Source organism: Ornithodoros turicata, chromosome 4 (assembly GCF_037126465.1).
Source record: "Ornithodoros turicata isolate Travis chromosome 4, ASM3712646v1, whole genome shotgun sequence".
NCBI classification, from domain to species: domain Eukaryota; kingdom Metazoa; phylum Arthropoda; class Arachnida; order Ixodida; family Argasidae; genus Ornithodoros; species Ornithodoros turicata.
Genome location: NC_088204.1, coordinates 24931298 through 24943623, shown reverse-complemented (window position 1 = coordinate 24943623; position 12326 = coordinate 24931298). Strand labels below are relative to the sequence as shown.

At 49.9% G+C, this 12326-nt stretch overlaps 1 protein-coding gene across 4 annotated transcripts in view; it reads left to right on the top strand.

The window, feature by feature from the left end:
• LOC135391336 (uncharacterized) overlaps positions 1–12326 on the top strand; it is a 41221-nt gene that overhangs the window by 11982 nt on the left and 16913 nt on the right. For all 4 annotated transcript variants that reach the window (XM_064621577.1, XM_064621578.1, XM_064621575.1 and 1 more), the window contains exons 2-3: positions 1028–2115; positions 10110–10346. In XM_064621577.1, the coding sequence (XP_064477647.1) occupies positions 1074–2115; positions 10110–10346 (1279 nt within the window). In that variant the 5' untranslated portion in view covers positions 1028–1073. The remainder of the gene's footprint in view (positions 1–1027; positions 2116–10109; positions 10347–12326) is intronic.

Sequence of the window (12326 nt, the reverse complement as noted above, 5' to 3'; positions counted from 1 at the left end):
AAAATAAACGAAGAAAAACACCGAATATCCGGAAAATAATAAACAGTGAACAACGCTGTCCGAATATGCCAAAAAGTAAACTGCAACCCCCCCCCCCCAAAAAAAAAAAGAAAAGAAAAAGAAAACGAAAATACCCGATAAAGTAAACTTTTTTTCAGATAACGCATGGTAATGTCACCTTTCACCGGAGCACACGTGGCTGACAAATACGACAGAGAACATTAGTCGAGACAGCACACGTTCGTGGAAACGTCTTTCTAAAAATGTTTCGCTATTTTGTTGAGTTGTGTTGAGTTGAGTTGATAAGAAAAAATGAAAAAGGGAAGAAAAGAACGGCGAAATAGGCACTCATTACGAGAGCCGGCTACTCCAGATCACTTAGAAAAACACAAATGGCTATCTACCATAAAACCAATGAGTGACAAAGACACTCAGTCAGTCATTCACACACACACTGTCCACACACACTGTCGGTCACACTGTTTCCACCAAATTGGAGTCTGCGCAAAATCGCACAAACGCCTGCATGGCGTGGAACTGATGGTCGGATGTTTTGTTATTTGCGAGTAGAAACTCCGTGTCACTGCAGGTTGCGGGTAGCGGATGCACCCGCACTGCATCTGCGGATTGTGCAGGCATACCCGCATCACACACCGCAGGTTGCCGGTGGCACGCCCGTGGTGCGGGTGCGAATTACCCGAGCACACTTCCTGTCATCAGTTCACGGCTTATGAATGAGATTATTTGAGACGGGTTGTGAGGGAAGGGCACATTGTATGAGGTCTGGTAAGCTTAGCGCGAATGGGTTTGCAAGAAGTAAAGGTTCCATGAGGTGAATATGAGTGAAGTCGTAGCGAAACGTCTGCCTATATGCCCTGATCTGAATCGACCTGCGAGTTGATCTGCCCATACTTGATAGGCTAGTCCTTTTTTTAGATCCTCAGAGCATTCCATAGAATGGCGCGCTATTTTCTTCCTATTCACGTCTGTTCAGACAGCGGCTCATTGAGTCTGCCTTTACATGCAGGTGAAGCGCCTTCCTTTCATAGACACTGGTTGACATCTGTAACAATATGGAGAGGATGCTACCGGATGAAGTAGATGACAGCAAAGTCTCCAGCAGTGGCAACTCCAATTGTTCAACTAGGCCGTGTAGTTCACCAATCACCGATGCTTCTCGGACCACGGATGTCTACGTCGTACAGAGCAACGAAAACTTCACCGAGAAAGTACGAGAGAACACTCCTGAGAACCTTCCCCTCGCCTTTGAGAAACCAACGCCGTTCTCTCGAATATACCACTACGTTTATCTCGCTCGTCTAGAAATTTTTTTCTTCGCCTACATATTCAGCCGCTTTATGGTAAGCACGCCCATAGGGGACCTCTTGCTTCACAAGGCCTGTCTGAACAGCCTGCAGTACAATGCTTCCATATGTGAACAGTTGGATCGCTATCCCGACGTTAAGGACGCTGCAGAGAAAATCGGCAGCAACTGCGGAATGTTCAGGGTCATTATTTCCTTCGCTCCTTCGGCAGTCATCGCTATCTTCATCGGCCCCTGGTGCGACAAGTATGGCTACAAGACTCCATTACTGATAAGCAACGCCGGTTGCATCATCAGCACCACCTTGGTTCTTGCGACTGCTTACATGATGGCCCTACCTTTGTACTACGATGTCCTAGCTGCGATACCGGACGGTCTTAGTGGAGGCTTCATCGCTGTCTTCATGGCTGTGTACAGTGAAGCCACCGTAACGACTAAGGGAGGTCAGAGGCGCACAAAGTTTTTCCTTTTAAGTTTATGCTTCAGTGCCGCATTTCCGCTGGGTGGGCTCATCGGTGGACAAATCTACGGTCGATTTGGCATCTGCGTCGTTTTGCGGGCATCCATCTGTCTGTTAGTGATCTGCCAACTTTGGGTTACGTTTGTATTGACTGTGCCCGAAAGTGTGAAACTGCTGAATCATAGCTCATGGACGAAGCTCCGCTCTTTCTTCAAGCTCGAGAACCTTGTGGATGGGTTCCGGACGTGTGTACGAGATAGACCCGGCACGGGGAAAGCACAGTTGTGGCTGATATTTGCAGCGCAATCCCTCATGATCGTGGACATGACGGGTAAGTCGACTCAAGATTTTACTTTTCTTTCTTTCCTTTTTAAGTGGTCAGTATATGAAGTGCTCAGAGCGTCCAACTCAATGACCTATATAGAAGATGATTGTGACAAAAATATACAGAGATGAAAGGTATATCACACGGCTGTATACTCCAGGGGAAACGGACGACAACGACCGGACAACCGTAAGCCAGTACCGCATGGCAGCCCTCCAGCAGAATGGTAGTGAAAAAAAAAAAAAAAAATCGCGGAATAAACCATGCTGTTACCTGCGGTAACCGGTAAACAAGTGCCGCAACAGGAGCATGGAAGAACTTGGAACGTATTTACTATACCGGGTGTTTATTTTTACTCGTTACAGAATTTTTATTAAAAAACTAGCAGAGCAAAATAGTTTTTGCCGTTTTCGCAGGTGAGTTCTACGGCCAGGCTTACATCCCCTCGAAGAAGGTATGCAACTACAACATCACTAATTACCTAAAATTCATGAATTAAATCTTTAATTAGGGGATTTCGGGCAAAAGCGGAAGATCAGAATAAGAGACCATCCTAGTTGAAAGCCATCCCATGTTTAAAAAAATTCTGAAAACACAGGGAGACTCCGGGACAATCCGAAACTATTATAATGACTATGTGAATAAGCTCGATACGTTCTTCCGAAATGAGAAATACAGTTGGTTTGGCTATCGGGGACTCGTTAGTTGCCAAAAGAGCTGGGAAGCTCAAAACGAAACCGAAACTTCTGAAGGTTCCCTTTACCTCCTGTACCATGAGTGACGTCACCGGTAGTCTCGTGTGGGCCACCGGCTGTTTTTCGGGCACGCGCTTTGTAACTTCTTCGTGTCGCGTGGATGACCAGTCGTCTGCTTCCTCGATTTCGCTCTAAGATATTCGCCAGCGGTAACAGCAAAACCTACAGAAAGCCGTACACGAGGAATACCGGTGAGGTGAAGCACAGTGTTGCTGGACTGCTTTTCCGTGGAGGAGCGCCTAATCACTCGAAAGGAAAATATTCATTTTCTTATCATCTGGGCCACTTGGGGATGTGAAATTGTGTTCACTGAAATATCATACGGTACGGATTGACGTCGCACTGTTACCTCAACACGTTTTTGGTGCGGAGTCTCCCTTTAAGGTATCCAGCCCCGAATTTTGATATGCAAATGAGCCGAAACTGAAAAAGCGCGCCTGAGAAGCGCATCACCTTCGCCGATGAAGGGTGCGTTTTTTTATTCTACCCGGGTTACGCACCACGTGACCCGAGTGAGATGTCACGTGACCTGTGGGTAGGTAACCCCGTTTAGAAATTTTCGCCCATTACGAGTTACGCCCGTCTCAGCGAACATGGCGGCAGACGCAGACGACGTTTTTGACGAGGACATGATTGTAGAAGTTGCGGCACTTGTGCTGCTTGACGCATTTGACGAAGGGGAAGATGATGACGAAGGAAGAAAAAGGCATGCATCCAACGAAACAACAGTCGTGCTAAAGCCACCGAAATATGCTCGGAATCCGAAAGTTAGAAGACGCGGGACTCACACTTGACGTCGTGTGACGTCATAACCCTCTGCTACCCACCTGCTGAGCAGTGTCAGTGAGTGTAGGTACCCAGAGTAACCCTCGAGCGACGAGAGTTGCATTTTCGCCGGTAGGTTATGACGTCACTTCCGTCACCCTCGATTTTTCGCCCAGTAAGGGTTACCCCCGAGTCACCCGGGTAGAATAAAAAAACGCACCCGGAGTCGTATCTGGCCGGGAAAACGGTTTATCGGGCCCACAGGTCGGCGTCTACTCCAATCATCTCCACCGCTCCAAATCACGTGGCCATCTGACGTGAAATGACGGCTGTACCCCCTGCGTTCCAGGTCACCGCGGTTTCGGTTTCGGCTCATTTGCATATCAAAATTCCGGGGTGGATATCTTAATGCACGTGCGTGTTTCGGAATTTTTTAAACGTGTAAAGGCTTTCAACTAGGATGGTCCCTCACTCTGATCTCCCGCTTTTGCCCGAAATCCCCTAATTGAAGAGTTAACAAAATTTAGACAACTTGTCATCTTGTAGTTGCATACTTTCTTCGAGAGGATGTCAGCCCTGCAGTAGAACTCGATTGCAAAAACGGCATCTATTTTGCTCTGCTAGTTTTTTAAATCAAAATTCTGTAACGAATAAAAATAAACACCCCGTATACTTTACCGCGTGGTACGAACATACAACCTTCAGGAACTGTTTCCTTTGGGAAGTGCGAATTTCCACGGAAAATAGCTTTACAATGCTGCGCGCGGCGCCAGCGATCTCCCCAGCTGCCCCTTGCGTGTTGTGACGTCAGGTCAATCAAGCACTCTTTATTGGATACTGAGAATCGTCGGCTAGCGATGGTGGTGTCGTGGGACTGCTTGGCGTGCGCTCTACTTCTTCTTCCTCACAAATGATGGGGGGGGGGGGGGGGGGCTATGTTTATTGAGAAAAAAGAAAGGGAGGAAAACAAAACAACAAAACAAAAGATGGCCGTGAGAGCCACTACATACACTCTTAGCAATGATGGTGGTGGTGGTGATAGGGCTAGGGCTCTTAGCAATGAACTTCACCACATAGCACGCTCCTAGCCAACCATCATCCCGAATGACAACGTTCTCGCCCCCGATTTGTTGAAAACGGCAGGCGGAGCCTATTTTGTGCCCGTTATGCACGGCACAGAATAGGCTCCGCCTCCCGTTTTAAATAAATCTGGGGCGAGGACGTTGTCACTCGGGATGATGGTTGGCTAGGAGCGTGCTATGTGGTGAAGTTCATTTCTAAGAGTGTATGGTGAACTAGAAGGTCCACTAAGTATCGTGAACTAGAAGAATATTATACACTAAGGGAGATTGACCAGGACGATTGGGTGGAATTAACAGAGGTGGTGGTGGTGGTGACGATGATGGAACTTAAAACAGAGCTGCACCACATAGCGCACTGAAGGCCAACCATTGCACAGAATGATACCGTTATCGCTCCTGATTTGTGGAAAGGTCGGGGCGTACGCCTTGTCTTTTTTTGTGACACTTACTCAGTTATGATAATTGCCACAAAAAGGCGTACGCCCCTTGTTTTCAACAAATCAGCCAAGAGAGCGATGTCATTCGGGACGACGATTGGCTGGGTTCGTGCTATGCGGCGAAGTTTGGTTTAGGGTACCCGGGTTCGAATCCCGGTGCCGGTTGTGCTGTCTGGGGTTTTTCCTGTGTTTGCCTCGGACGCTCTCAGACACGCACAGTTCCCTTAGAAATCGGCCCAGGACGCACATTCCCCTAGGGCGTCAGTCGTGACGTTGCCCACCTCTGTGAGGCCGACAACGGCGAGCCCTTTCACCCCCCCCCCCTTGGTTTTAGGGTTTAGGGGATAGGAGTCTGGGTTGTCCTCAGCCGCTTTCAGACATATGTCGGCACAGTTCCCTTAGGGGTCGGCCCAGGACGCACATTTCCCAGGACGTCAGTCGTGACGTTGCCCACCTCTGTGAGGCCGACAACGGCGAGCCCTTTCACCCCCCCCCCCCTTGGTTTAGGGTTTAGGGGATAGGAGTCTGGGTTGTCCTCAGACGCTTTCAGACATAAGTCGGCACAGTTCCCTTAGGAGTCGGCCCAGGACGCACATTTCCCCAGGACGTCAGTCGTGACGTTGCCCACCTCTGTGAGGTCGACAACGGCGAGCCCTTTCACACACCCCTGGGTTTAGGGTTTAGGGGATAGGAGCCTGGGTTGTCCTCAGACGCTTTCAGACATAAGTCGGCACAGTTCCCTTAGGCGTCGGCCCAGGACGCACATTTCCCCAGGACGTCAGTCGTGACGTTGCCCACCTCTGTGAGGCCGACAACGGCGAGCCCTTTCACCCCCCCCCCTTGGTTTAGGGTTTAGGGGATAGGAGTCTGGGTTGTCCTCAGACGCTTTCAGACATAAGTCGGCACAGTTCCCTTAGGAGTCGGCCCAGGACGCACGTTTCCCCAGGACGTCAGTCGTGACGTTGCCCACCTCTCTGAGGCCGACAACGGCGAGCCTTTTCACCCCCCCCCTTGGTTTAGGGTTTAGGGGATAGGAGTCTGGGTTGTCCTCAGACGCTTTCAGACATAAGTCGGCACAGTTCCCTTAGGCGTCGGCCCAGGACGCACATTTCCCCAGGACGTCAGTCGTGACGTTGCCCACCTCTGTGAGGCCGACAACGGCGAGCCCTTTCACCCCCCCCCCTTGGTTTAGGGTTTAGGGGATAGGAGTCTGGGTTGTCCTCAGACGCTTTCAGACATAAGTCGGCACAGTTCCCTTAGGAGTCGGCCCAGGACGCACGTTTCCCCAGGACGTCAGTCGTGACGTTGCCCACCTCGCTGAGGCCGACAACGGCGAGCCTTTTCACCCCCCCCCCCTTGGTTTAGGGTTTAGGGGATAGGAGTCTGGGTTGTCCTCAGACGCTTTCAGACATAAGTCGGCACAGTTCCCTTAGGAGTCGGCCTAGGACGCACATTTCCCCAGGACGTCAGTCGTGACGTTGCCCACCTCTGTGAGGCGGACAACGGCGAGCCCTTTCACCCCCTCTTGGTTTAGGGTTTAGGGGATAGGAGTCTGGGTTGTCCTCAGACGCTTTCAGACATAAGTCGGCACAGTTCCCTTAGGAGTCGGTCCAGGACGCACATTTCCCCAGGACGTCAGTCGTGACGTTGCCCACCTCTGTGAGGCCGACAACGGCGAGCCCTTTCACCCCCCCCCCTTGGTTTAGGGTTTAGGGGATAGGAGTCTGGGTTGTCCTCAGACGCTTTCAGACATATGTCGGCACAGTTCCCTTAGGAGTCGGCCCAGGACGCACATTTCCCCAGGACGTCAGTCGTGACGTTGCCCACCTCTGTGAGGCCGACAACGGCGAGCCCCTTCACCCCCCCCCCCTTGGTTTAGGGTTTAGGGGATAGGCGTCTGGGTTGTCCTCAGACGCTTTCAGATAAGTCGGCACAGTTCCCTTAGGAGTCGGCCCAGGACGCACATTTCCCCAGGACGTCAGTCGTGACGTTGCCCACCTCTGTGAGGCCGACAACGGCGAGCCCTTTCACCCCACCCTTGGTTTAGGGTTTAGGGGATAGGAGTCTGGGTTGTCCCCAGACGCTTTCAGACATAAGTCGGCACAGTTCCCTTAGGAGTCGGCCCAAGACGCACATTTCCCCAGGACGTCAGTCGTGACGTTGCCCACCTCTGTGAGGCCGACAACGGCGAGCCCTTTCACCCCCTCCCCTTGGTTTAGGGTTTAGGGGATAGGAGTCTGGATTGTCCTCAGACGCTTTCAGACATAAGTCGGCACAGTTCCCTTAGGAGTCGGCCCAAGACGCACATTTTCCCAGGGCGTCAGTCGTGACGTTGCCCACCTCTGTGAGGCCGACAACGGCGAGCCCTTTCATGAGCACCACCATCACCACCTTGGTTTTAGGAGTGTCGTCGGCTACGCTCAAGCGGGCAACGTCACGACTATCGCAGGGGGGGGGGTGGAGTGTAGGGGGGGTCGTGCGTCCTGGCCCGACTTCACAAAGAACTGTGCCGACATTTGTCTTAAAGCGTCTGAGGAAAACCCAGGGAAAACACTCAGACAGCACAGCCGGCGCCCGGATTCACCACACGGCACGGTGAAGGCCAACCATTGCGCAGAATAATACCGTTGTCATTCCTGATTTGTGGAAAGCGCTGGGCATACGCCTATTTGTGACAATTTTCGTAACTGCATAAATTGTCAGTGTTTTGTGAAGATTATCATAACTGCAGAAGCGTCACAATAAGGCATATGCCTCGCGCTTTTAACCAGTCACGGGGAAGAACGATTTCACTCCGGGACGGTGGATGGCTAAGAGCGTGACTTGCGGTGAAGCTCTGTTGGCCCACTTCTGTGTGGCCAACAACGGCGAGACGATCCTGCCATTACCGCCCCCCCCCCCTCTGTTTTAAGCCCACTACGGCAAGCTGTTCCATCGCCACCACCACTACCATATGTTTCAAGAGTATACTTTTCGTCCAAATATTTATTTATTTGAAGGATACTGCCGGCCCACAGTTGAGGGCCAAGACGAGTAGTATTGAAAACGTCATCAAAATCGTGTCGCACACTATAGAACAAGACACAACATCGGAAAAGTAAAATCTGACAGCACCTGTATAGTCGACTGAATTTAAGAAAATCCAGAAGAGCACCAAAGAAAGCTGCCGAAATTTGAATATCTGTCAAACTTGGAGCCAACTTGTTTCACTCTCTCGTAGTACGAGGGAAAAAAAGAGAAACTAAATGCGTCAAGTTTCTGCAACGAAACTCACAAATCAGCTTGTCGTGTTTCTGCCTAAACTCTTATTGTAGTTTAGATAGTCAACAAATTTTAGTCCCGTTTTCCCATGTATGATACTGTGCAGAATTTTTTTGGCGCCTGACGTTCGGTCGCCTGACGCGTGTACATAGACCGGTGACAATGGACATTTAGATGACAAATTTTAGTCGATAAATTAGTGAACGGGTCAACTGTTCTTCTTCAGTGCCAGCCGCACAGGGCTTCTCGAAAGCGACTCGCTATATGGTTGTTTTGTTGCATAGATTGCTCTATAGGCTTGTCTGTACCACGACCTACTACGAGGGGCGTTCAAGTCAAACCGGGACCTTTCATTTTTCGCAAAAGTAAAATGAACTTACAGGCGAGAAAGTAGTTTTACTTTTCAACGTAATCTCCAGCTGCACTAATGCGCTTGTCCCACCGTTTCACGAGGGCTTGGATGCCAGCAGCGTAGAAATCCTTTCCGGCGCGTAGCAGCCATGATCGGACCACATTCTTCACCTCGTAGTCGCAGCTGGAGTGGCGGCCCCCAAGGAACGCCTTCAGTGGCCCGAAGAGATGGAAATCGCTGGAGGCGAGGTCTGGACTGTAAGGGGGATGTGGCAGCAACTCCCAGCCAAGTTCCTGTAAGGTGCGTGTCGTGAGATGCGAGGTATGCGGGAGTGCATTGTCCTGTAGGAGGAGGACACCTTTGGTGATGAGGCCCGGCCGCTTTTGCTTCAGCGCCTTATGCACATCCCTGAGAACCTGGCCGTAATATGCGCTATTGATGGTGGTACCACTGGGCAGAAAATCAACATAAACAACGCCAGCCTTGTCCCAGAAAACCATGGAAAACTTAGATATTCTCAGGAACTCTGACACTGGGCTCTGAGCCACCCCGGCCGGGATCGTCCTGCACTGATGTACGGGCGTCTCGGAACCGTTTGCACCACTCAAGCGCTTTGCTGCGGCTAAGTGTATCGTGGTCATACTGAGCCTGAAGTCTTCTGTGAATTTCAGATGACTTTACGCCTTCATTCACGAGAAACTTCATGACAATTCGCTCTTCGATGTGCGCGCTCACCTCGTTGTCGGCCATCTTGTCCAGCACGTGTCTTCTGCTTTGCACAAACTTTGGACCACCACGTGGTGAACGCGAAGGCCTGTCGCGTGTGAAAATGACGAAAAAGAAGTAGCGCGAGCCATTTGTACACTCAGGAGACAGAAAGTCCCGGTTTGACTTGAACACCCCTCGTAGATTATAACGACCATGTCATAATCGGCAACCCCTATGAGGAGCCCGTCCGCACGATCCGCTAGGGGCGCTGCTCCTCGGCCCGCGGGATCTACGTCATGATTGGACAATGGAAATTTGAATTTTGAACGCGCAGAAGCGGGCGTACGACTACCGTAGCAGACGACAGGGACGACAGCAACAGCTCCTATGAAAACGTATAGAATGATGATGATAATCGGCTTGAGAAAGAAGCACCACTTGTACAAAAATACTAAGGAAAGCTGAAGTACAAAGTATTACAGAAATTGAGGAAGCAATAGCCGGGCCGATGAGTGGCGCCACCGCTAGCTTCCAAATGCGGTGCTGGGAAGGAGTGCCTATAACATGGTCACTATAATCTAGTTGGTCGTGGTCTATACAGTCCAGAAAAGTCTATACATGCACTGCGATTGCCTCGCAGCCTCAACCGTGGCCTACTACTTTGTGCGAAAGATGTACTCTTGGAGCGTGGCCTACTACACCACAGTGAGCGCTGTGTCTTCGGGGGTCACGTACGCATTCTACTTTCCCACCATGTTTCTCTTCACCCGGGTGCTGCACGTATCAGATCTGTGGATGGCTGCCGTAGGAACTTTCTTCGCTGTCGCCCAGTTCGTTATATGCGGGCTAGCTTACAAGGACTGGTTATATTACGTTCGTGAGTATGGTTTTATGCATTCCGGCCACGCTAAAGTGCAAAAAAACTGTTCTTGCGAAATGAATTATGCCAACAACAACAGGAAACACTCGTAGTGATGATGATGGTGATATAAAAGGGTGGAGTGAGGAGCACAGCCACCCGAGGACCCCTAGCCCTGTGAATGACTTCACTCATTTTACATCATTTTCACTCATCTAATGTCTCACATGTACTGGTGTAGGGCGCTACACCCTAAGTGTGAAGCACTCCATGTCATCGTCATCATCTATTTGTTGTCGTCGTTGTCTGTCAGAGACGGGGCAGTAACTCGACCTAATGGAACTCGTTACTTGTTAAGTTACTTTGTGAAGTTCCAAGTTATGAAAATGAGCTTGAAGTTCCCAAATTACTTTGGAAGAGTAATGAGTTACGTTCAAGTTACTTGCTACGAAGAAATGCGCTACTTAGTTCTTGACCTTTTCATAATTAGTTCAGAACAACTGATGTGAGAAAAGGTGGTGCGGCACGCTTCATAATAGACAATAACCTCCAGTAAGACAAGCACGATGCATCGGTGAAGATGCGTGTGTTCTTGCTCTCTGACTGTGTGACTTGTGTAGGACTTGACAGACTGTGTTTGCGAACTACGCTTGATGGGGCACACTTTTTTTCATGAGGCCAAAATCATGTCAGAAATCGCGCTGGCAGCGCCTTATGTCGGAGGGGGTGGTGGGTGGGAGTGTATTCACTGTATGCGGGCCACAGAACTCGCCGCGTTATTTCGCTTTCCGGAATTGAAGGAAGAAGAAACTTGGAAGTCACTCTAAGTTACGAAGCTACCTAAAAGAGAAACGAATTCCTCGAGAAGTTAATGGAATTTAAACGCCAGGAGTTCATCGTGGCTAATCTGGTTAAGATATACAGTAGCGTTAATTGTTATAGTAATAAGTTGTGAGGAAGGTCCAAAGATACTCCTTGGAATATAAAGGAACGTTTACTCTTAACAAAATTTACTGCGCACGCAGACATACACTGCTGTGTATAGATTTGTATAGTTTTTCCTTTCTCCCCCACCCTCCTTTCCCTTCATTTGTTTTACATATAATGAACACTAAATAACGGGTCCAGGAGTAACTAGTCTCGAGTATAGTTTGGGGCTAACTTTTTCTTTTACCAATCGATCAATCACTGCTCAACGCCAGAACCGATGTTCACATATTCAGTTCATTGTAAATCCACTCCCAATTATTATTATATTCAGATCACGCAGTGTCTTTCATAGTTCGTCGATGTTTCTGCTACTTTATGTAATAATTCTCCTCTACCCTAAATACCGACCCTAAATACTTCCGTCTAGATGAAGCTAGACCAGGAGCCCAGCGCACCCCCCGCATACAGTGCACCTGTCGGCGTCTTACTGAATATCGACGCATATCCCCAGTTTCCGACGACACACAAACACCCTCTACCGTCAGCAATGGAAATCGTTTTCGGCGTCGCTGCTGGTGAGCCATCATTCCCCGACAAAGAAAATCTGGCGTGTGGCGAACTTCCAATCACTCGCAGTGCAAAAGGTACAACCGTTGTCTCACTGGTTGGAACCTTTGCTGATATGTTTGGCGAATTAAGGCAGAGACGTTCCCCGTGATGAATGTGAGGAGTCGACGGCTTCGCATGTTCTTGACCGCCTTTTCACAGCCTCAAAACTTAACTTTGCACTGCGAAACCGCAATGCCAGATCTGCACCGGGAGCCGACGGGACGTCACATCAAGCATCGCATAACATTCTGAAGGAAGCCGTCTTGCAACTTCTGGAACAGCGAGTCTGTTCCTCCTTCCTGGCGTGAAAGCAACTGCAAACCTAGAGTCATACCGCCCTATCTCCCTCGTTGCCGAATTTCACCGAAAGAACGCTTCACAGACGCGTATTCTGAACGTTGGAAACGCCTGCCCTGCCACGCACTATGACAGGTTTCGAGCTGCATCTAAGCAGCCTCG